Source organism: Fundulus heteroclitus, chromosome 16 (assembly GCF_011125445.2).
Source record: "Fundulus heteroclitus isolate FHET01 chromosome 16, MU-UCD_Fhet_4.1, whole genome shotgun sequence".
Taxonomy (NCBI): domain Eukaryota; kingdom Metazoa; phylum Chordata; class Actinopteri; order Cyprinodontiformes; family Fundulidae; genus Fundulus; species Fundulus heteroclitus.
The window spans coordinates 11,908,089-11,933,907 of record NC_046376.1 but is presented as its reverse complement, the minus strand read 5'-3'; the positions used below and the strand labels follow the sequence as shown (position 1 = coordinate 11,933,907).

At 39.7% G+C, this 25,819-nt stretch overlaps 1 protein-coding gene across 1 annotated transcript; it reads left to right on the top strand.

Annotated features, from left to right (window-relative positions):
* Positions 1-4,276: 4,276 nt before the first annotated feature.
* On the top strand, positions 4,277-25,353 carry itgb3a (integrin beta 3a). The gene is made up of 15 exons (XM_036147966.1): positions 4,277-4,595; positions 6,544-6,629; positions 7,537-7,738; positions 7,849-8,101; positions 8,231-8,393; positions 8,501-8,659; positions 8,742-8,837; positions 8,927-9,016; positions 10,084-10,218; positions 10,301-10,730; positions 21,244-21,466; positions 23,525-23,649; positions 23,873-23,992; positions 24,248-24,414; positions 24,519-25,353. The coding sequence occupies exons 1-15, from the start codon at positions 4,538-4,540 to the stop codon at positions 24,582-24,584; spliced, it is 2,373 nt and encodes a 790-aa protein (XP_036003859.1). The 5' UTR covers positions 4,277-4,537; the 3' UTR covers positions 24,585-25,353.
* The last annotated feature ends 466 nt before the right edge of the window (positions 25,354-25,819 follow it).

Genomic DNA, 25,819 nt, shown 5'->3' with positions numbered 1-25,819 from the left:
TAAGCGTTCTAATGACATATGCTATTAAGGAGATGAAAACTGCAATGGCACCACAGCAGATTAGTGACTTGCATTAGCACAGCACTAAACAAGCACCAGTCATAAAGTTTCTTTATGCAGATAATGAGTTCACTGCAGAGAGATTTGCACCTCCGTTCTCTATTTCAGCCCGCCCGCATCAAAAGGCTCAAATGAAAATCTGTTTGTCTGAGAAACAGATCACAGAATTCACAAATCTAATTGAGGAATTTTTTTCCCCCTTCTTCTTCTTTGTTGCTCCACCATGCAGGGAGCCAGCACCCATTTAAGCTCATTTCCATTTAGACACATCTCCAAATCACAGATTTGCATCCTCTGCCTCTTTGTTCACCCTCTTCCATCCAGTTTTTTTTTCTCTCTTTAAATCCTTTTCCTCGAATCTGCAAAGTACTTTTTGCATCAGAAGACAATCCCGCGGTTTTAACAGGAACATAAATCCCTCCTTTTAATTTCTCCTCGCCGACGTGCTCCCAGCTGAAATGTTTAGTTATTAATGCTTGTTTTCTCCACAAATAAACTTTCATCCTCAGGGATTTTTTTAAAAACTTAAGTCTCGGATTCCAGAGAGGGGCTGCGGAGGGGAGGCAGATCAGATTGCGGCGCGTCACCACCCAAATACACGACGTGCCATATCAGCAACGCCTCGGTGCGTCTTATAAGCCCCCGCAGACGAATCACCTGAGGAGAACCTCCCACCGCCCCGCGCTTGACCCTTTGCACCTGCCAAAGCAGAAAAGCATAAGCTGGTGGCGGTTAATCAAACACTGATTTTTGTCTGAGAGTGATCCTGTTTCGATATTGGCTTTTCGGACTCTGTGGAAAGCTTAAAGGGCTCCAGATAGATCTGTAACACGGGTCAGGACCCTTCCATTCTCCCCGCATGCCTCCCCCTACTTCCCTCTTGTTCAGTCTTAATTGGCTGCCATCTGACCCAGTCTGAAGCTTTTTTTTTTTTTATGCAGGACAAGCAGAGCATACAGTACCTCTTCCCAAAATGCCATTGATGTGAGTGGGTGTTCACTACAGGTGGCTTGCGGAGCCAATAGATCCAAATCAGTCATTACCGAAGAGGGATTTTCATTGCCCGCAGTGTATTATCTACCTGTGTATTATCCCCATCCACCTACACCGAGAGCTTGATGCCAGCAGAACAGTTAACCATTATAGCTTTCCTACTTATTTCTCTATTTCTGTCATTTCTTCTTTGCAGCACGTCGTGGACAAGGATGGCAGTAACTTAGCAACAGACTGGAGAATAGGAGCGGGCTTATGGATAAAGATTCAATAAATGGACAAGTACAGAGATAAGAGGCATTGTCTGCTTCTGTGAGCCGCGGCACACACTTGCCACATGCACACAAACTCCTTCCAGGTTAATTTCTGTGCAACAATCTGTGGTTTCATCTGTACTTTTTTTTCTTTTTCTTTTTTATACATCAGAAGTTTGCAAAGTAGGAGCATTCATTTGTTTTTTTAGGTCCATAAACTGAACTTTTAAAGTTGGGTCACAAAGCAATGAAATCAGGCCCCGAAGCTCCAGTGGCTCTTTGGACCTTGGCTCTTAATGACTTTGGCTAAAATGATTTAGGGCAAACTAATGTTTGTACCTATAAATATAGTAACAAATGTATAGTATAGCACTTTTGCAGTTGCATTTTTTTTTTGTCATGGAATAATTGGATTTCCTAAACGATACTAAAAGTACCACTGACCATTTTTCGTGTCAGCAGATTGGAAACATTGTGCTTTTTTTTCCCTCTTTTTGTAAAAGTTTTATGTTTTTCTTTATTTTAAAACAGAAATGTAAGCAAAACAGTGGTTCTTCCTTAGTGGAACACATTTTTTTTCAAAATGACAACAAATTTCCTTACAGTAGATATTTATAAAAATAATTATAGGTCCTCTTTTTTTCAAAAGTTCATGCAACATTTGCAGCTATAAATAAGTTGAAATTTTGCTAGACTCAGGGCAAAAATGTCTCATACATATAGTATACATATATACATACAAAGCTATTTAATTTCTTGAGTGTGCAAGTTTTAAGAACTGTGCTGTATTATTATTTTTTCTGATGTAAATTTGTTCTTTCCTGCTGGTAAACCTGAATTTCCCATCGTGGGACAGTAAAGGATATTTCTTTATTTCTATTCTCCATATATTCTACAGGAATTATATGTGAATAACCAGGACAAAGTATTACATAACTGTGAACTCTGCATATTTTTCTTAAATAATCTAAAAACTCTGCCATGCATTCGTTTTTTTTATTTTTTTTTATAGAGATGGGCTCTATCTTGTCTGTGACGTGAAAAACATATGTGCCAAACCAAAACCCCTCCCACTTCATTAATTTGAAGGGCTTCAATTGCAAATAACACGTGCCTAACATCTATTATTCCACACATATTATAACATACATTGTAACATGCATACGATCAAATTAATCGTTTTAAAAAGACAAAGAGATGTAGAAGGTTTTAACTGTTCTTTCAGATTTCCTTCCAAAGAGATTTCCTGAAAACTTTGAAAGTGATCGACAATTGTTTAGGTTTTTCAGGGTCATTTTGATTTTTTTCCTTTGGACTTTTGCTAAATTTTTTAAAATCACATTTAAGGGTTTAAGATCATTAAATAAATCTTTACTTCAGACAAATGACAGTTTTCAGGTGACGATTTTAATCTTTCAGGAAAATAAGCCTTTCTATTCAACTATGTGAAAAAAGAGTTTTGTTTCACCAGCCACAATCAGGCCTCTTTACTCGCTTTACTCTTTACTGCCAGATCTGTAGAATGTAATGTGTAATGAAGGCTGCAACGCCCATAAAGTAAAAAAAAAAAAAAACAGAACTCATCTTAAAGTATGATGAAAGCAGAACATTTTCAGAAAGCAAGACATCATGCCCCCTAAAGAAATCCACTAACAGATAAGAAGCAATGTTATTCACGTCTTACAGTTTTGAAAATGGTAATTTCTATGGTTTTAGTGGTTCCAATTAACCAAGACAAGAGTCCTTTTCCACAAATTTAAAACACCGGGAACATTTGTTAACTTTCCTAGGGGTGGCTGACCAACCCAAATTACCACACTATATCAACAACTGAGCCAGGAGGTCACAAAGAACAGATTTTAAAGCACCGCATGTCTCACTTGCCTCAGTTATGTGTTAATGAGTTTAAAAAGAGAAAGAGACTGAGCAAAAATGTCATGATATGAGATTTCCGAGGCAAAGCCCATAGCGGACTAAAGAGTAAGCAAAGGCCTGAAGAAATTTGCCCCAAAATGTCAACAATTCCTTATACAGATAATATGGGAGTGGAGCTTTTGGAAGGTTTGTCTCTCATCACATGGGTTTGCAAAACTGACTCAGCATTTCCGGAAAAAAAAACACCTTAATAAACATCATACAACATTCCAACATGGTAGCGGTAGTGCGGTGGTCTGGGGCTGATTTTCTGCTTCAGAAAACGGTCAGAACATCGATGTGTAACCTTTAGCTCCAGCACACTTAGAAGGACATTGATCCAGAGCACACTTGCAAGTGCTGAGAGGCTGAATGGAAACTAAGTGAAATGTGTTTGATGATCTGAAAGATGTGACAATGTGACAAAAAAAAAAGCTGAACTGTACCTGACAATGAGCTTTGGACAGGTTTAAAAATGTATTTTTAAAACAGTCACAAATATTGTGCAATGTCACTTTAAAGTCAGTTTCTCTGTTTCACCACTTTTAAACTTACTTTTCCTAATAGTTGTCAGATGCTGTAGGGACTTCTCTCCAGTAGAGGGCAGGGCAGATCCACAGCGGCTAAAATAAACTGAATGAAAACCAGACGAAACTTTTTTGTTTTGTTTTTTTATTTAAATGTATTTTTTTTTTGGTAGCAACAAATCTGAACAATGTTAAGAAAAGTAAAAGTTTTAAGTCAATTCTCCAACAGTTACATTTAAAGTACAACAAAAGAGCTATCCTCTCAAAAATAATATCAACTTGCGTCAAGACGAATTTTGCAATTCAAAGGGAGGATGGAGCTTGTTCCTGGAAATAGTCTCTACGTTTCCAAATGGTCGATTAATCATCCTTTAGTATCAAAACATGTTGCATCGTTTTCGTTGCTTTTGGCTACAATAATATTCTCCATATAAAAATATTTTTTTTTACCGCGATAGATTATGGGAATTTGTGAACTTGTGCATTTGGGCAGCTTTTTAAGTTTACGCACCAGGAGAGAAAATAAGGACCAAAGTTCTGATCGAGATGCCCAGGGATAGAACCGTGTAGTCCTGTCTGAGATGTTGAAAATAAAGTTGTGAAATCCATCCGTGGCAATCTGGACTTTAATTTATTATCTCGTAACAAGTTGCCAAATGAATGAGTGTGCCGAGACGCGTCTGAGCATGCCGTGAGTGTTGATAGGGAGGGAAGAGATCTTCAGACGCAACTCGGACCCAAGTCAGGAAGGGCACAAGCCACAGAGGATCTGAACGCTCTGCCGCAGCCATGGGTTCTCCGTTGCCCTCTTTAGCCTTCCTGCTTCTCTTTGCATCCAGCGTTTGCGGTAAGATGTTTTCCTTTTGAATATATTTTGTTTCTTTGCCAGCTTTTCAAACTTTCACTTGCTGAGGCGGCTTATCGCCTTTTCCAACTTCCAAAGTACCACAATATGTTAATGTTTAAATGAAGCAACCCGGATGTTAGTGATCTCAGTTTTTTAAACCCCGCCGTCCTTAAGGAAATTGAAGAAAAATAACTTTTGGGTGACATAAACAGGACAACAATGTTCGATACTCCTAAACTCCCCGCCTTTCCTTATAAGGGAGTAAAATCAGCCGGGATGCTCTTCCCAGGGCGAGGTGCTCTCTCCTCCCTGCTGCACCAATAAACAAAAAATAAACTTCCCTTGCTGATATCACGACAAAAAAACTTTTTTTTTGTTCTTATTTTTGTGTCGGTAACAGTAAAACGACATGGAAACACAGTAAACTCGCTGAATCTAGATGTAACAGAAACAGTTATAATCTGTAATGCTGTCCGTCAAGGGAATTGATGGGTTTTGCAATTCCATTTTACATGGAAGCTGATTTAATTTCAGACGTGGCCAAAAGTATCTGGTCATCCCTCCAGCTAATTGAGTACAAGGGTTCAAATAATTTCAGTGATCACAGATTAAAAAAATTAAATAAATTCAGCACCTGGGCATGCATAGACGACTTCTTCAAATACTTGTGAAAGGATGGGTCTGTCAGGAGCTCTGTGAATTCCTGTGTGTCAGGATGCCCCCTGTGCCCTAAATCCATTCGTGAAAATCTCCAACCGCCGTACCATATGTGGCTTCAGATTAGCTCAAAAACACTGGTGTCCATGGCAGAGCCGCTGCATCCAGGCTTTACATAACCAAGTGTAATGCAGAGCATCATATGTAGTGGTGTAAAGCATGCCACCACGGGACCTTAGAGCACTGGATGGCATGCATTCTGGAGTACACATCATTATGGATGAATCTGGGTTTAGCACTTTCCAGCATTTTGGGACATTTTGGGCTGCTCCCTCCCAGGGCACAAAAAAGGTCAATAAAGACATAGGTGAGCGAGTTTGATGTGGAACAACTTGACTGGCCTCAACCCTACGGCGCCTCTTTGGGATTAATTAGAACAGCGATTTTGAGCCAGGCCCTCTTGTCCAACATCAATGTCTGGCCTCACAAATGCACTTCTGGAGGAATGGTCAAAAGCCCTCATGAAAACACCCCTAAACCTTGTGGATAGCCTTCCCAGAAGAGTTAAAACGGGTTGCAAAAGATGGGCCGAAATCACTGTGGATTAAAAATGGGATGGTCATGTGCTTTTGGCTATTTAGTGTAGTTACCAATGAAAATTTGTCAGAATATTAAAAACATTGTGAGGTGAGTCTGTTCTCACAAAGCTGAGTAGAAAACTGGCTTTTACGTTGATCTTCCTTAAAAAAAAATGCTTTACAGAGCAGCTGCTTCTAATCTACCCCTTCTGTTGCAGTCTCCCTGGTTCCTATTTGGGAAAGCACTGACAAATCCTTTTTAATTTGAGGTATTTATCTGGTCTCGAACTTTCCCACAAACTGATCTGATAGGCGACGTAAAAATTTCACAGAGGAGCTGATGTTCCAAAGACCCGAAGAGCTGTTTGTTTTTTCAACTCTTATCAAAGTCAATTGGGTTTTTTGTTTGTTTAAATAAACAAAATGGTGACCCACTGAAAATTATGCATGGTCATAATGTTATACCGGTTTTTTCTTTTTTCAGTTTCAGTTTTTATTTATTATTGTTAAACTATGCATAGCAAAATAGATGCAGAATGCATCATGCTCTTACCCATTCAATTTATTGAATGGGTAAGAGAAGAAAACAAACCTATCCAGAACTGAATGAGTTTGTAGTCGTGCTTGTGGTTTAAAGGTCCATTCACTCAACCCAGTGGAAATATGTTCAGTGATTTCTCTACATAAATATGTATCTGGTGTCATTTTCACAGGTTCCAACATTTGCACGTCTCGTGGAGTCACCACTTGTCGAGAATGCCTCTTTGTTCACCCGAGCTGTGCGTGGTGCTCTCAGGAGGTAAAAACGCACACATTACCTTGCAACAATATTCATATCCCGTTATTTTATGTGATGGACCACCACCAAGTACAGCAGAACTGCAGAACAGATGGGAAAGGACACATGATTTTCAGTTTTTCTTACAAATATGAATCTGAAAAAAGTGCCGTGCATTTCCATTTAGTCCCCTTGACCTTAACAGGAAACACAGAAAAATGTGGAAGAAGATGCTCTGGACAAAAATATATAAAACTTTCTGGTTAACATGCAAAACTAATTGTTTGGTGGAAAACACTTGAGCTTAACACCCCAAAGTGGAAAATGCTGATTGCGGCATCATGAGGATGCTTTAATTCAGCGGAGACTGGGAAGCTGGTCAGGGCTGATGCAGGTAAAAACATTGTGACAACCAAGACAGACAGGAGACCCGAAATTCGAGCCAGAGACGGTGTTGTGTTTAAAAGCTTTATTAATAAAGACAGAAACGTAGTGCAGGCAGGAAACCTCTGCAGAGGCAAGCAGGAACCTGGCAATGCAGAAGGTTGGCTACTGACAGCAGCAGTGACAGGCAGGATGGGTGAGGCCTGATCAAAGTCCTGACAAGAGGTTTGAGTCGTGCACGAGTGATCTGCTCCCTCTGGGTGCTCAAGCGTCCTCCCATAGTCCAAAAACATGACGGTTAGGTCAACTGGTCTCTCTCCCAATTACCATTGTGTGTGTGTACCTAGTTTACCCTGCCTCTTGCCCAATAACCACTGGCGGCAGGCACAAGCCTACCCCCCCCCCCCCCACACACACACACACACACACACGTGTATAGATGATGGATGGATTCATCTCTGGAGATGCACTGATGGAGAGCTTTTCGCTCTGATTTCAACCTTCTACTTGCGTGCTCAACAGATTGGATGTGGCTGTTTTTCAGGTGTTCGGGATGGGAAGATCCAGTTTATCTCGCTGTGACTTCAAAGAAAACCTAATTAAAGAAGAGTGCAGTGAAGCAGCTATAGAGTTTCCGTCCAGCTTCTTGAAAATAACGAAAAACGATCCCCTCAGCGACAAGTCTTCGAATCCAGCCGATGTGACTCAAATCAGGCCTCAGAAACTCCACATGACATTAAGACTGGGTACGTTGCTACACAAAGATAATGCAAATGACCCCCATTGCACTGCTTTTACATTTCTTTTTCTTTGTTTAAATTTAAAATCTTTCCCCCCTCTTTTCTTTTCTCCCCAGGTGACACCAAACGTTTCACTGTGAGTGTGAAACAGGTGGAGGATTACCCCGTGGATCTCTACTACCTGATGGATCTCTCATATTCAATGGAAGACGACCTTTTCAAATTGCAAACCTTGGGCGACAAGCTAGCTGAGTCCATGGGCAAAACAACTAGCAACCTGCGCTTGGGCTTTGGATCATTTGTGGACAAAACCATCTACCCATACCTGATTACCTACCCAGCAGGCGCTGTTGAAAACCCCTGTGTCGCGTATGTAGGACCACTGAGCGGTCGCAATGGCGATGAGCTAAAATCATCGAGTTTCCTCTTTACAAGTCTGTCGAGTTTGATGACTTGAAGGTTGTTTTTCTAACTGCTTTTCTGTGTCTTTTTGAACAGACTGAAGCGTGAATGCTATCCTCAGGTCGGCTTCAAGAATGTGTTGTCACTGACAGAAAAGGTGTCTCGCTTCACCGAGGAGGTGAAGAAACAGCAGGTGTCCAGAAATAGGGATAGTCCGGAGGGTGGATTTGATGCTATCATGCAAGCGATTGTGTGCAAGGTAAAAAATGAAATAAAGTCAGAAGCTGATGTTTACACGACATGGCTTATACTGTATGTAATTCTTTATCTTTATGCTTTTAATTTTTCTGGGTCCATCTATGTTAGGAGAAGATAGGCTGGCGTCCCGATGCCTCACATCTTCTCGTTTTGACTACCGATGCCAAGGCTCATCTCGCTCTGGACGGACGCATAGCTGGCATTGTCAAGCCCAGTGATGGAGAATGCTACCTCAACAATGACATTTACAACCAATCAGCTGTGCTGGTAGGTAAAAACAACCATAATGACAGATGACATTTTAAAGGTACACGATTTCATGAGCTGTTCTAACCCCTTTGCTTCCCAGGACTATCCTTCCCTGGGGCTCATAGCAGACAAGATGTCCGAAAACAACATCAATTTAATTTTTGCTGTGACAAGCAACGTTGTGCCCCTTTACCAGGTAAAAAAATCAAAACAAACATAAGAATACATGAATATTATTAAATAAATAATCAATTATCATTTTGCCGATATGCTGTTTTTTTCCAGGAATATAGTAAGGTGATTCCAGGTACAACGGTGGGAACGCTGTCTGAAGACTCTGGGAATGTTATTCAGCTGATCCAGGACGCCTATGCGGTACACACTTACATGTTTTCATGGCAGAGTGTATACAACAACTGTACTAAATACATTGCTGTGAAATGAAGAATTTTTTTCCAAACCAACGTGGCTACATGTTAAGATAAAGTTACACCCATTAATAAATCTTTAAAGAACTTTAGTTAACAGCATTTCCTAGAAATATACAATTTCCTTTTCCTCACCCAGGCCCGATTTCTGCCTGTACTGTAAAATCACGAAATCAATTAAACAGAACCTCTCTGGCAGCATGAAGTTGGCTGATAGATTTCTAAAAGCTGAGCTTCATGCCTCCTTCTGAAGAAATTCAGTTGAGGACAAATACATTGACATATAAGTCTGGGAAGGGATGAAAAGCCAATTTTAATGGCTCGTAACCCAACCCAGCCACAGCGAGACCAATTATTGACCCGAAGAGACAGCGTGGAGTGATAACGATTCTCAGGACCCAGAATTACTCCAGGAGATCAATATTAACTCGCTCATGATGTTAAAAAAGAACCCAGACCATCATCTAAAGAACTGCATGTCTCACTTTCCTCTGTTTAAAGTTAGTATTTGCGATTTAATTATATTTAAGAACAACAACTAACTGCAACCGAGCTGTGATTTCTGGTCTTTAGCGGGAAATCCTCACATAGAATCTCCAGCTATCAGTTAATGACATAAAGCTCCAACTTGATTGGGTTATACACTGATCTGCAGCGCACCAGTAAGTCCACCTTTAGTAGTGAAATAAAAACAACTCAATTATGATTTGAGAGTGGCCTAGTCAAAGTCAGGAGGTAAATCCTATTGAGATGCTGTGGCATTATCCTAAACTGGCTGTTCAGGCTGAAAAACTCTAAAATTTGTTTAATTAAACACTTCTACATTGTTTAAAACAACTCATGGCCTGTTAGCACAAGGCTTAGTGCTGGTTGCTGCCCCCCAAGAGTCAAGTTTTTTGTGTTTTGGGGGCACTTACTTTATTCATAGCTTTGGTTTGGATAGCTTTTTTTCCAGTTTTGAATTTTGCTGTGATTATCCTTGTCTGATAATAACATTTATGTTTTTATGTACAGAAAATTCGCTCCAAAGTGGAGCTGGAACTTCTGGGAGTCCCAGATGAGTTGAATCTTTCATTTAACGCTTCTTGCCTTAATGGAGAGGTCATCCGTGGACTCAAGTCGTGCTCCGGTTTAAAGATCGGGGACACAGTATGTACAGCTTAAAAACTGTATACGTTGCATCGGTTAAGCCGTTTGTGCTTCTTTAACCAAAGATGTTTCCCCTCCACAGGTGTCGTTTAGTGTGGACGCTCAGCTGCGCAGCTGCCCGAAAGAGAAGAGCCGCACTTTTACCATCAAACCTGTGGGCTTCAAGGATTTGCTGGAGATTACAGTAGACTTTGCTTGTAGCTGCAACTGTGAGGCCAAGGCAGTACCCAACAGTCCCGTCTGCACTAATGGCAACGGGACGTACGAGTGTGGGGGTTGCCAGTGTCACCAAGGTCGACTGGGTCCTCGGTGTGAGTGTTCTCTGGATGAATACAGTTTGTCAGACGATGCCAACTGCCTCCCAAAACCGGAAAGCCCGATATGCAGCGGACGAGGAGACTGCTTATGTGGACAGTGCGCCTGTCACCCATCCGAGTTTGGTCAGATCTGGGGAAAGTACTGCGAATGTGACAATTTCAACTGCCTGCATTTCAAGGGAGCGCTTTGCTCTGGTGAGTAGGAACAAGTTTTACTAAGGTGTGGAAGTTGTCCTTGCAGTTTATGTGGAAGTCCTCTATGGATCTAGCAGTCGTTGACAGAAACTAGGCCAATTTTCTCAGAGACAGTGGCTGTTGACTCACGATGCCCCTTACACTGGAATAAGAACGGTGTTCTCATGAGGGTATGTGGCAGGTTCACCAAGGTGCTGCATTATGGCCAAGTGGCAGGCAAAGAAAATAACTAACTATGCATACACAAACTCACACAGAAGGACTTTAACAATTCCCAATTAATCGGAGTACCCTGAAAAAAAACCCATGCACATGGAGAGCATGCAACAGCCTTGTAGCAAGAAGCTCGTGGATTTGAAGATGCAGAGTCTTTCTGCATGGAGCTTGCATGTTCCCCCATGTGTGCCAGTCCACAAACATGACTTTTATGTAGTTACTCTAAATTGCCTTTAGGTGTGACTGTGTTCATGCATGACTGTACGTCCTGTTTGTTCCTGTCATCCAGCCATCTATTTATGATGGAAGGATGACACAGTAAATGGATGGAGGCACTCTTTCCTTTCTTTTTACAGTCTATCACAGAGACAGGAGACACTAATAAGTTACGCACTCACAGTCCGTTCCCGTTGAGATTATCTTGCAAGATTTTAAATGAGAGTGGGGGAACCCAGAGAAAACTCCCACACTCACTGAGAGAAAGAAGTCAAACAAAAATTGCCTTAGCTTAGAATTTAACTGGGATACTTCAGGGGAGATCATATGTGGATTTTTTTAATCAGCTGACCCCAAAATCTTTAAAACATCTGAAACTGACAATAAATTTCTAGTTTGAATAGACAAACACAACTCAAGGTTAAATTTCTCTTCGTCTCAGTAAATCTCTGAAAACAAAAACTGTGATTTATGCACTTATATCATAACTTGAGATCCTTTTTTTTTTATCATTGTTCTGTAACAAAGCTCCCAAAGCTTTCATACACACCTCCGCCCAGACACTTGGAGTAACAAAATCTAAGAATGTGGAAAGAAAGAAAATAAGCATATCTCAACATATCTGAACTGATAAACTAGCCAATGTTTAACAGCGTGTTGTTACGCTGTTTCATGTTGCCGCTAATGAGTTATGTGAATCAGAAAACATCCAGCTGCCCTTCCCTTCCTCTTCCCTCCCCTTAGATTTCAACCACAGAGATCTTTGTACTGGCCCACTGCTCTGTAAACATATCTAAGTGAGTTTACATAGTTTTTCTATGACCCAACTCGAAATGTGGGAAAAAAAAGCTCCTAAAAAGCTCAAACTATTTTTTTCTTTCTAAATCATTCCTAGTTTACAAATACGTGTAAATAATGACATACCTACTGTAATTGGGGTTCCTGTCGAAAACGTGGAGCACTTGAGGCTTAAAGTGTTTTCTTTGGGCTGTCAGTTACAGGGCCCAGGAAAGACCTGGTGTTCTCCTTAAAAAGATACAGGCCGTGCTTCAACTCCCTACAACAAGTCTGCACAGCTCAGTGTGCTGTTACTCAACTACTGGCTTCAAACTTGCATTTGTCTGTGGGTAACATATTGTAATAGTTTTGGTATGTATGGGCCAAGTATCGGCAAATTAGAAAATTCCTCTTTTATTTTTCACTGCAGCTGTGCTCGTATTACGTTTGTAGATAAATGTAGTTTTGTGTGTGTTTTTTTAGAAGAAAGGTGGATTTATCCTGTTAATGTTTCATCACAAAACCTTCTTTTAGGGCCCCCTAGGTAAAATATATATTTTTTTATTTTAAAAATCTCATCAAGTATACAGTTGATAGCTAACCAGCAGGGCCGGATTTAGGAGGATGGGGGCCCCTGGGCTGGAGTCAGGATGGGGGCCCCTGGACTAGAGTCTATATATATATATATATATATATATATATATATATATATATATATACCCTCTGAAGGATTTTTTACAGCCCCCGGTTCTCAATAAAAGCAGAGGTGGGTGCAAATGAACAATTTTCATCTTCTAGACCAAGGTTTTTACAGAGAACATCTTGAAAAATATGAAGAACAAAATACAGATTTCCATTTATTAATGACACTTTTGCATTCAACTTCTTTGTAGGAACTCGAACTACAAACACGACCTACATTTACTCAAACGCAAACCAAATAAGAAAACAATACTCAACCCTGAAAAGTTTGAAACTTTGAGCCTGTCTTATAATGCAGACATGCACAATCTTTGTTTTGTATCTACATTCATTTACATTTTTACTTTAATTTAGCAGATAAACTTTAAAAAATACCAAGTTTGTTTTCAAAATTATTTTACAGCCCCAAAGTTGTTTTAACATAATATTAACCTTCATGTCAAAAAGTTTGGACACCACTGCCCTAACCAGTAACACCAAGCCCTTTCCAGTAATGAGTGAAAGGGTTATCAGACATTTAAGCCTTAGTCTGATATGAAATTTGAAAAGTTGCCCACTTTTCTGGATTTTTTTGCTGAAGGTTTCCCTTGACGCTCCTCCTCCCCAATGCGTAAGATGCGTCAAAAATAGACCAATAACAAGCAAGCATTCAAGATGGACGTTTGCCAGAACAAATGGCGTTCCGCGAGCAAGCTATTTTTAGAACGTGACGTCGTATCACGTGGTACAGGTAGGGTAAATATGCGTTTTCCTCCACTCTTTCGCTGTACAATGCCCTTGGTTTTTCTAAGTCTAAGATGTCTCCTAACCATGGTTTTTAAACATTGTTGTTATGGAACGTGCAACAGCGACTCGAGATTCGCTGATAGGCCGCATATGAAGGATGTTAAAGCCGCAAGCGGCGTCGATAGGCCCTCGCAGCCAAGTGCCGCTACGTTGCCGGCCGGCGGGTGGGGTCCGTGCACCGCCGGCGAGGATTGTGCACCGCCCGGCCGACCGGCGGGCGGGGTTTGCGCAGCCAAGCGCTGCTGCGGTGCCGGCCGGCGGTGCATGGACCCCGCCGGCCGGCGGGCACTATCCATTCACAAAAATAGAAAACATCCTTCGGGGCCCCCGAAATGCCGGGGCCCCGGGCTGCAGCCCCGGTAAGCCCCTGCTAAAATCCGGCCCAGCTAACCAGCAATAGATAACTCTTTACGTCTCTTTCGCTATAGATGCCGATTTGTTTCTTTTAGAAACTAAAGCTAAGAGCTGGTCAACAAAGGTCAACAGCAAACCAATTTCTTACCATCACTAAACAATTCCAGTTTCAAAAGTTGAGAAGCAGTTTCTTTTCTTTCTTTTTTTAATTTGCGCTTTGCTGATTACACTGAACATTTAATTATTTGCTCTGCTGATGATATTCCATCTGGAACACATATTGGGAACATAATTCATCAAGTATATTTAAGGCACTGTAAATTGATTAAAAGAAATAACAGTGTAACACTCAATAAATGGCAATCAGTACATTTTGTTTTTCTTGAACTGTTCGCTCTAATCTAAGGGAGTATTCATTGGGACATCTATATGAATTAAAAACAAAAAGAAGTATATACTGCAATCAAGGTTTTTAATTCTCATTCACTTTTTACAGAACCACTCTTAAAAACATCCAAACAATTCCACATTCCTCGAATCTCACCTAACTTTAGTCAGTAATGAGCTAATGATGCTATGTTAGCATGCTGTCTGCTGTTTTATATTAAATACACTAAAGTTCAATGCATGACAACTTGAGAAATCTCAGTTCTTCTCTTTAGAAAATGGAACTTCCAATTTTCCAGGTGTTTTTTTAAACCCTTATTTATAAAAGAAGAAAAACAGAAAATGTTCATCATCAGCTTTAGGTCACAAACTGATGGCCAGACCTTCAGGATGTGGAATTTATAGTTCTGTCGAATACAGGAAGTCATCCAGGTCCCAAAGCAGACCCGAACATGACACTAATACCAATATGTTTCCCTACATGATGATGGCCTGATGTAATGGGACTGATGGCTAAAGGTTCCCTTTTTTATATAATTACTACACAGATTTTTTTCCTAGAGGCTTTGGGTTCATGAAGATGGTTTTTGGCAAATTTGAGATGGGCCTATGGGCTTTTTTTTTTTTGCCTCTGAACTCCCACGAATGATCCAGAAATGTTACAAATGTCTATGTTTTCAAATTGGGGAATGATTTGATCACGTAGCCATCAGTATGTTGTCAGACACGTGATAAAAATGGGATTTATCACAATTAATCCATGATTTTACAAGCGGGGCAATGACTTTTTGACATAGGTGGGTTTGGACAGCCCATTTTCCCCCTCATCCCCGTAGTCATTTGAAAACTACATTTTGTATTTACTTAAATTGTCCATTGCCAAATAATAGTCGTTAAAGTACCCGCTCTTATCACTGGTGAGAAATGAGATGAAACTCTTCCTCAAACATGATAGGTTTGTATCTCTACCAAGGGACTTTGCTGACTTTTAATGCAGCTCATTTACAGTCACAGAGCTGCAATCATGCTTTGGATAGCTGTTTGTGCTTTTATGATGTTTCCTTTAATGAGCCAGCGTCCCTCTGTACCACTTAAATTCTAGCTGTGGCTCATGGATAAAAAAAAAAACAACAACAACAACAACAACAAAAAACGCAGTCATTGATATTTTCTGTGGCTGTGTATTTTTTCCATTGCTGAGGGCAGAGGCGTTGGAGCAGGAGTCGGCAAGCATTGCTCCGGGGCCCGTAAATACGAGGAAAGAGAGAGCAGGAAAGTTAGCATTCCACTGCTGGCAGTTTGCCGCTTTGCTCTCCTCCCTTTCTGCAGAGGGAAGCTTTGTGTTAGAGCTCTGTCCGTTTTCCTGTTCTTGTCAGTTGTCTTTTATTATGCCCCCCCTCCCAACCACCCCTTCTTTAAACCTCTCCAAAACTGCAGCGTGTGATTAATAGATAAGCATGAAGTAAAACCTTTGAACTTGCTTTTAAGCGTATGTCTAGTGGCCTTTAGTACATAAAGCATTCATTGACTTTTTAATGTGACAAACTTGTGGTGTTTTTTTTGTTTTTTTTGCACTGTAGTTTAATCTCTGTTATTATCTAAAAAACACAGCATGGGAAATCAGGGAGAAGCTCTATAGAGCTGTACAAAACTGTTAATCATTGACATCAAAGTAGCAATGAGGATAAAAAACACTATCTACAGAAGAAGATACAATAAACAGGGTGGATACAAAGGGATCATTTTCTTCAGCTTACAACTAGGGAGGACTTCTCTTTGAGTTGTTGGACGGCCCTGTGTAATATTTCAGAACCAGTGAATCCCCCTGTGTGATCCAGCTGGGCTGTGATTCACGCTTCCTTATCCAGCGCCAAATCCTGTTTGGCTTTCTGAGGAGAACATTGCAGTCTCCGGAGCTCTTCCATTGTTTCTCAGGTTGCCTAATGTGCTGATGCAGAGTGTCTGCTGGTAATCCAGCGGGAAAAGCTTGCTCAGAGGTTCTGTCAGCAAATAGTTGGCACAGAGTAACAACGCTTCTAGAATGACCTGGCTTCGTGCCTCTTGTGTTTCTGCAGTTCGAGGATGCATTGGAAGTAATTTCCTTCCCATAGTGAGCTTCTTACTCATTTGAATTCTGGTTATAAATACTTTTGTTTCCAAGTGGCTTGACTCTAAAAACAATTAGTCACCCACATAGAACTCATTAAAAGACAGATTTGTCTTTGCTCTGTGTCGAACCACTTAATTTCACTGGATATCTTGTGTGCTTTTGATGGCAGAAATAACAGCCAGGCTTCTCAAGTACAGAGGTGGGTAGTAACTAGTTAAAAGTTTCTCAGTTACATTTACTTGAGTGAATTTTTGAACAAAATGTACTTTTAGGAGTAGTTTTATTGCACTGTACTCTTTACTTTTACTTGAGTCATATAATTACTCAAGTATCGCTACCCATACTTGAGTAAAGTTTCCGGCTACTCTAACTAAAGCGAGTAACTTCATGTATAAAGAACTGGCTTATTTTAATTAAAAATAAAATGCTCCAGGGAGATGAAAACCTACAGTTTATGTTAAAGTGAGACTTATTATTTGTACACAAGCTTTGTTATTGTAATGTTTGTTTCTAACTGCTGAGCTCATTTAGCCATTTGGAGGTCAAATAAACGTACAGTAAACAGTAGATATTGTCATTGGAAGTACTTTGCACTGTTCTAACTTACTCTATATATATTAATTGGTGTAAATATTGCTTTCAAGTTTAATGTTAAAAATGTGTTAGAAAAGGGTTTCTTTTGTCTGAATTTGATGTTTTTTTATAATGTAATTCTTTGTATATTTTTGTCTTTTAAAACCAGAATTTGCACGACCTTATATTTTTCTCTGTCCGATTGCATAATTTTAAAATATTAAATCATCAGCTGTTATGAATCGTAACTCAGTACTCTAGGAGCCTTCTTACTGAATACTTTTTTACTCTTGCTTGTCTTTGCTGACAAATATTCTACTTGTGTGAAAATATGTTGAAGTAGTGCTATTTTGAGTATATTTTTTGGCTACTCCACCCACCTCTGCTCAAGTCACAAACCCTAAACTTTAACACTTTGTACCTCATTGGTAATTATTACAGATTCTAGAGAAATGTTGTCCACTGGTCTTCATATTTGCGCATTCAACCGGTTTTCAAAGACACACCGGAAGCACAAAAACATTTAAGTTATCCACAGCCTTCTGGGAATCTTGCAGTGACTAAACCCTGATTTCCTGAAGGCTCTTTAAAATCCACAAATGTGTATTAGGAAATAGAACAACACACAATCCCACATACTTAAATACAGCGTACTTAACAGTGTTGGGGATTAACTTCGCAACTGAGCAATTTGTATTTCATATTTTCGTTTGTCTAGCCTCACCCATGGGATTAAAACGAAAGACGCAAGACACGATGCTGTAAGAAGGTCTGTGGTCGAATGTTATGGAGATATAATCTGTTACAATGAAAAGACTTCTATTGGATGTTGCTGCTACAGCTGCCATCAGAGCGATTTTTTTCTTATAGCAGTCAGGAAATAGAGAGTATCTCTATCCGCCAGTGACCACAGCATGCTATTTTTATATTTACAAAAACAAACTGATAAATGACAGCTCAAACGGTGTTAACCACAAAAGTCTACAGCACCCTCCACCATTATTAATACACTTTGTAAAGAGATGGAAAAGGTTTCATAACATAGGACATGTTAATTGTAACAGCACAATTTCACTATGCAAATGATACTTAGTGGTAATATATAAAGTTTTTTTTTTTGTTTACCTTCCTTACCATCCAGCTCACAGTCTGCAGTCGAGATATGGGGCCCTTTTTCATCCATTTTTGGGAAAGTTTCAGTTTGGCAAGTGACCATATTCATGCAGCCATTTCCTGGTTAATTTAATGTAGATGTCACATTTATTTTATAAAAACTACTGGAGCCAAATTGTGTAGCACCACTAGTTTTATAATAAGATAATATTTCTAAAGAGACAGCTATTTTCCCTGCTGAAAGAATGTACTTATAGTGCAACAGAAAAGTATTTGCTTTTTTTCTTTTACTTTTTGCTCTTCTTTAATATTATCAAATGAATGTTGATATCAAACAAATATGACTTGTGTAAAATGCAGTCCTCAGATTATTATTTTATTTAAAAAGGTTAAAAAAAAAGTTACACAAACTAAGCTGGCCTGATGTGAAAACAAAAACCTAATTGCTGGCTTTGCTACCTTCAGGGGCGATAAGTAACATCAAGGGTCTTTGGCAAAGAGTCTTTTCTGTCGCTGTGGAGGACGTTTGACCTACTATTCTTTGCAGAATTGTTTTAATCCAGGCACATTGGGGGGTTCCAATCATGAATGGCCTGTTTAAGGTCCTGTCACTGTGTTCCTCAGCTGATGGTCAAAGACTGATGGCCAAACGTTCTCCGTCGTGATCTTCTGGCACACATTGTTCTGTCGTATGTAGGTTGTTGGGTTCTTGAAGCAGAAAAGCAGCCCCAGTCCATCACACTACCACCGCCATGTTTGGCTGTTGAATGTTTTTTTTTTTTTTCTTTTCTGCTAGTTAATCCAAGACGAAACGGTGCGTAACCCTTCCTACGATGAATTACCAAGGCATTTTGGATTCTGGAAAAGTAACTCTTTCCAGACTAATTGACATCAAGGGCTTTTTTTCTGATTTCTTCTTGAATTTGTTTTGGTGGGGCACAATGAGGATTTCTAAGCCTGATCATCTTGATTTATGGTGTCTTTTGGCCTACTTGATGTTTTCAGGACTTTTTATTTTTTACTATTTACTCAAGTAATTTCTTTCTTCAACAGATCTGGCAGTAATCAGGCTGGGGTCTGTGTAGTTAAAGTATCGTCTTTATTACATGTTCCTAATAGGACCAAGTTGGTTGGGATAGCTGTTACCTCCTATCTTCAAACATGTGCATCAAAGGTTGGACTTCTACATAATTGCAGAGTGGGATTGTTCCCTTCAATTAAACTGAATTCAGTTTATGTACATAGTGCTGATCCACAACAAATGGAATCTCTTTACTGAGTTAATTCAATTTCAATTCAATTTTATTTATATAGCGCCAAATCATGAAACATGTCATCTCAAGGCACTTTACAAAGTCAAGTTCAATCATATTATACAGATTGGGTCAGATTATACAGATTGGTCAAAAATTTCCTATATAAGGAAACCAGTTGATTGCATCAAAGTCCCGACAAGCAGCATTCACTCCTGGGGAACCGTAGAGCCACAGGAAGAGTCATCTGCATTGTACATGGCTTTGCTGCAATCCCTCATACTGAGCAAGCATGAAGCGACAGTGGGAAGAAAAACCACCCATTAACGGGAAAAAAAACCTCCGGCAGAACCGGGCTCAGTATGAACGGTCATCTGCCTCGACCGACTGGGGTTACAGAAGACAGAACAGAGACACAACAAGAGAAACAAAAAAGCACAGAAGCACACATTGATCTAGTAATCTGTTCTACATTAGATGGTAGTAGCAGGTGAGCCGTCTTCTCTGGATGATGTCACAGTTAACAGAACGCCAGACCAGGTGTACCTACTATGAAGAGAAAAGAGAGAGAACAGAAAGTTAAAGCAGAAATGACAACACATAATGCATAATTGAAGAACAGTAGAACTCAATATAGTGAGAAAATTAGATCCTGATATACTCCAGTAACCTAAGCCTATAGCAGTAAAACTATAAAGGTAGCTGAGAGTAACATGAGTCACTAGTTATAATTTTTGTCAAAAAGAAAAGTTTTAAGCCTAGTCTTAAAAGTAGACAGGGTGTCTGCCTCACGGACCAAAACTGGGAGTTGGTTCCACAGGAGAGGAGCCTGATAGCTAAAGGATCTGCCTCCCATTCTACTTTTAGAGACTCTAGGAACCACCAGCAGACCTGCAGTCTGAGAGCGAAGTGCTCTGTTAGGAACATACGGGGTAATCAGAGCTCTGATATATGATGGAGCTTGATTATTAAGGGCTTTATACGTTAGAAGAAGAATTTTAAATTCTATTCTTGATTTAACAGGAAGCCAATGAAGGGAAGCTAAAATTGGAGAAATATGATCCCTCTTGTTGATTTTCATCAGAACTCTTGCTGCAGCATTTTGGATCAGCTGAAGGCTTTGAACTGCATTTTGTGGACTTCCTGATAGTAAAGAATTACAATAGTCCAGCCTTGAAGTAACAAATGCATGGACCAGTTTTTCAGCATCACTCCTGGACAGAATGTTTCTAATTTTGGCGATATTCCGGAGGTGAAAAAAGGAAACTCTGGAAACCTGTTTAATATGGGATTTAAATGACATGTCTTGGTCAAAAATAACACCAAGATTTTTTACTTTATTACCAGAGGCCAGGTTAATGCCACCCAGATTAAGTGATTGGTTAAGAAGTTTATTTTTTGAGGACTCTGGCCCAAAGATTAAAACTTCGGTCTTGTCAGAATTTAGATGCAGGAAATTTAAAGTCATCCAGCTTTTGATGTCATCAAGACATGACTGCAGTCGAAGTAATTGATTGGATTCATCAGGATTTATGGATAAATATAATGACAGCAGCCTAAATCTATTACAGAATATACAGTACAGACTTCAGACAAACATAATCCACTCTAAACACATAAGCTTGGTCAATAAAGACAGCCTTAAGCCTTAGAGGGCCATGTTTCCACCTCAGGGACCAAAACTGGGAGCTGTTTTTACAAGAGAAAAGCCAGATAATTAGTTATGCAGTTATTATAAAAAACAATATACTTTTGAGAGTTGTTTTTTTTTTTACATCTATTCACCAAAAGTGCCAGTAAGTATGGAGAGCTCTGTCTTTACTTTTAAAGACAGTCTGCAACTGAAAGCAAGATGTCTTGATTGCTGGCACAAAAGCAAAATCCACTTGATTAAAACTTGCAGAGAAACCTGAAATGAAGCCAAAAAACGCATAAGAGCATTGTTAATTAGACAGCGTATATTAAAAGGAAATCCTTTCAGCCCATCCAGCATTTTTACCGATTTGTCCCTCTCTGTGTCTTTCAGGTCATGGCAAGTGTAGCTGCGGGTTCTGCCAGTGCGACGCTGGCTGGAAAGGAAGCAACTGTAACTGCACCACCCGGACAGACACCTGCGTGTCCAGCATGGGGCTGCTGTGCAGTGGCCGGGGTTACTGCGAGTGCGGGGAGTGTCAGTGCACTCAGCCTGGTGCCTACGGAAAGACCTGTGAGAAGTGCCACACCTGTCCTGACACCTGCACTATAAGGCAGTAAGTTAACCTATTAAACGTCACACTTTGTTATATTGACGCATATCCTCAGATGCAGGGTGTAACATCTCTAAAGCTACAAAATAAGAAACTCTGGTGTCGTTTGTATCTAAATCTTTTGTTGCAGCAGGTTGTAAATGTCGATTTGGCATAGGACAGTTAATTTTAATAAAAGTACAAGTTCTACTCCTATTCACGCATGATTCGACTTGTACTGCAGGTTTAAGATTTTATAAAATCATGTATTTTATAGACCTCACCAAAAGGGATGTTAAAGTTTAAAGTTAGAACATCTAAGTACCGAGGAACAAACATTTTAAGAATTGGTTTATTAAATCCAATGTCAAAAAATTAAAAGAGAAGACTTTTAGTATTGTCGTTCAGACTTCTTTGAACATTACTAGCGCCTCTTTGCTGCTACTCTCTTTACAATCAAGTGTTTTATTATGGCACTGGCTGTAAACTACTGAAATCTGCACACGTAAACACGGGCATGATCGGGTCACTGAAAAAGCTTCTAATATACATAGATGATTGTGATTCTTTTAAAAAAGAATTTGCCAGTTGTAAAGAGTATTTTGGTGGATTATTTCTTTTGAATGTAAATATCCAGGGAAAATAGAAGTGATGGAACTAAAGGTTTTTAATGGATTAAAAGTTCCTTTTCACATTAGGATTTGAAAAAAAATATATAACTTGGCCTTTTTCTGATCCAAGTACACTTTAATAAAAATGTATTAGATCTGTCACCACTTATATGAGATATTTTTAGATGGCACATTTCATGTTTTGTAGCCAAACGAAAAAAAAGGCCTTTAAATCCATCATTACAATAAATATGCAAATATCTGTTACGATTCAGACTGAGGACCCAGATACAACCAGAACGCAACAGGAAATTACTTTAAAAGATTTATCGTAGAAACTCTGCAGGTATACGGGATCAGGGAAACCAGAGCCTCCGGAGGGGAGAGGACGGGTTAGTGGCTGAGATGGATGATTCAGTTCAGGTTGAAAGCCACTAACCTTCTTTTATATCCTGGCAGGGTGTCTTGGATCCAGAAACTTTGAGTTTTAGAAAGTGGCGTCTCACTGGGGCTTGGCAGGTAATCGTGGTCAAAGAGGGTCCAGGGTCAGAGCCAGGTGATCAGATAATCAGAGAATCCAGACAATCTAGCACTGTCAACTAGTCAGAGGAGGAGGGAGAGGGGAATGAAATCACAAACACTAGTTGACAGGCCAGAAACATAACAATATCAGCATTTATGTGAATATGGATGAAGGCAGGATGGATATTGATAGTCTTTTCTACAAGCTAGCGTCTCTAAGCCAAGGGTCACCACCCTTTTTGAAACTGAGCGGTACTTCGTCGGTACTGTGTCATACAAACAGCTATACTGACTTTTGGACAACAAGAGTCCAAGCTCGCATTAACTTTACGTAATATAAATATGTTTTTAATGCATTTGGCTTTTTAAAATCTATGTAAATACAATAATGATTAAAAAGAAGAGCAACTAAATAAAATAGCTATTTAAAAGCAGCTCACTTAAGGTTGTGCTATTTTTTTTAACAGGCTTGTGGGCTCCACATGTGGTCCTTGGGGGCTACCTGGTCACCATGTTGGTGACCCCTGCTCTAAGCCAACATTTTTCCTGATCTCCTTCTCCTCACTGGACAAAATGCAAATCATACATTTATCATATAAGATCTGTTTTATGCTAGCGGAACTTTACTATCTATGCTTCGGTCTTGGTTGGCCATTATGGTGTGTCTAAGCTGAATGGACACTGTAGTTTGGTTTGTCCTTCGCAACGTCATTACTCTATTTTGACTTGCTCGGGTGCTTTATGCATAATCTCTCCTTTTGTTAAATACATCTTTGCTTACTTCTTGACACCCGACATTTAAATGAATACAAACACTTACACAACCTTAAAGACCCTGTGATTTCATATTTCTGTTCCTGTTCTTTAAAACGTCTACCTGCTGCTACTAAAGAAGCGTAGTTCAAATTGTCTGCGTTGCGTAAAGCCGGCGGTGTTATTGTGCTTGCAGGCAGTGTGTTGAGTGTCAGCACTTCAAGAGAGGACAGTATATGAGCGACAACAGCTGCAACCGCATCTGCAAGGACGAAATAAAAGTTGTGGACGAGTTGAAAAAGAAAATGGAGGAGAAGTTGGGTGAGTGTTGAGAACTTTCTCGTATCGCCTTTTACGTGACCCTTGGCTGTTGTGGTCATGTTGTTGAATTCCTTCACCTCTAACGTAAATTGCGCCCTATTATGGTTGATTTTATGGAGTATATTACAGACCTATGAAAACTACGGCTCCCAAGGAGAAACTTTGTCTCAAATTGTTTCCTTTTATTCCCCCGTTCTTTTTCCTCTTCTTCTTTTTCTGGCAGATTTCCAAGAACAAAACACCGTGAACTGCTCCTACAAAGATGAGAACGATTGCATTGTGCACTTCCAGTATTATGAAGACAAAAACGGCAACTCTGTCTTGTACGTGGTGAAAGAGCCAGGTAGGGTGAAACTTTTTGCTGTTTGCTGGGAATTTAAACTGTCAGAGAAAATAAGATGTGATTGAAGTGCATCGTCGGTACAGAAGATTTTGTTCCTGTTTCTAGAGGCACAGTTTGTGCCTCTAGAAATGGGTTATTTTATAAAGAACTCCTCTTGAAGCCGGTTACACAGCTACTCTGTGCAGCGCCGCAGGAAGTCAAATACGGGTTCTGAAAGTTTTAAGCTTTTAAACTTCATGAGTATCTGTTTGTCAGAGTGCCCCCAGGGTCCTGACGTCCTAGTGGTGCTCTTGTCGGTGGCCGGAGCCATTCTGCTGTTGGGCCTCGTTGGTTTGCTCATCTGGAAGCTGATGGTTACCATCCACGACCGACGGGAGTTTGCCAAGTTTGAGGAGGAGAGATCCAAAGCCAAATGGGATACGGTAAGCACCAAAGATACACACAGCCATTAAAGCCTCTCATTTGAGGAATAAACATTTGAATGAAGTTGTTTTTAAATCTAATTATTTATTCATTCATCTTCCAGGGAAACAATCCTTTGTACAGAGGAGCCACCACCACTTTTACCAACGTAGCGTACAGAGGAAACTAATGGCTAAATGCAGCAAGGAAAAAAAATAAATCTCAGGGGTTGGCGACGCTGGTGTGATGTAGCAGAGCTCAAAGAGATGGGAGGAAGACTTTTTTTACGCTGTCATTAAACCGGCTACCGATAGTAGTTATTGATGTCAACAGTTCAGTGTGATGATTGCACATGGTGTAAAATATCACAAACTGTTTGTATGAGTCACAAGCTGTTCACTCTAAGGCTTTCAGTGTCTAGGAGGGTGTGCTTTCTACACATTGTAGGTGGGTTTAATTCAATTCTGATTCTCAGTTTACACCTCAGACAACTGCTGTTTATGTTTAGGGAAGTTTTTCCACCTCTACTGCTGTTGTTGCTGTTGTTGTTGTTGTTTTTTTTTGTATCCTGTACTACTTCTGTTGTGCAAACTATTGCTGGGCAAAATAATGTAGTGTAGCTATGTTTAATCATTACAACAATTTTTCTTTTTTTTTTGCTTTAGGCCTATTATTATTTTTTTATTTATGTTTTAAAACCATGTTTTGCATTTTGCACAGACACGCATGAAAAAGCCATATTACATAGAGGGTCAGGGAGTTTTCAAATGGTTCCAGAGATTATATGTAGAGAGCATTTGTGGTATGAAAATTGGAGATAATGCTGCCAAACTGTCGGGCATTTATGGTTTAACAGATCTTCATCTTTTGCACAATCAGTTTCATATCTCACTATTGTCTGTCAATTTGTTTTAGTTGTTGTTGTTGTTGTTACACTGGGGGGAACTTATTACACCTTTCAAAAACATTTTGTGACTCATAATGTTTTCTTTCCAAAAATTGAAATAAAAATGCCATATGTTGTTTAAGATTTGTATTTTTGATCCTCAGCAATAAGCAACTTCTTAGAATACAGACTGACTCTGTATGTTTGCGTAATTCCAAAATAAATGTTTTGGGGAATTCTGCGAGAAAGCGCGCTTTCTTCTTTTTTCATGCTAGACTATTAATGAAGGTATAAAAAGAAACAGGTTTTATAAACATTACATTTTTTTTTCTGTTGATGACGTTTGAATATTTATCTGATTCTAGTTGTCTATATAGTGTATAAAGATGCACAGGAAACGTTTTTCCTGTTCAGTAACATGTGCCTTTTTTAAATACATTTTATTTGCATGCTGCATCCTGCATCCCTTTCTACTGCTTCCTGTCATCCTGACCACACATTTATAATCAGCCTCTGCCTGGATGATAGAGGTTGCATGC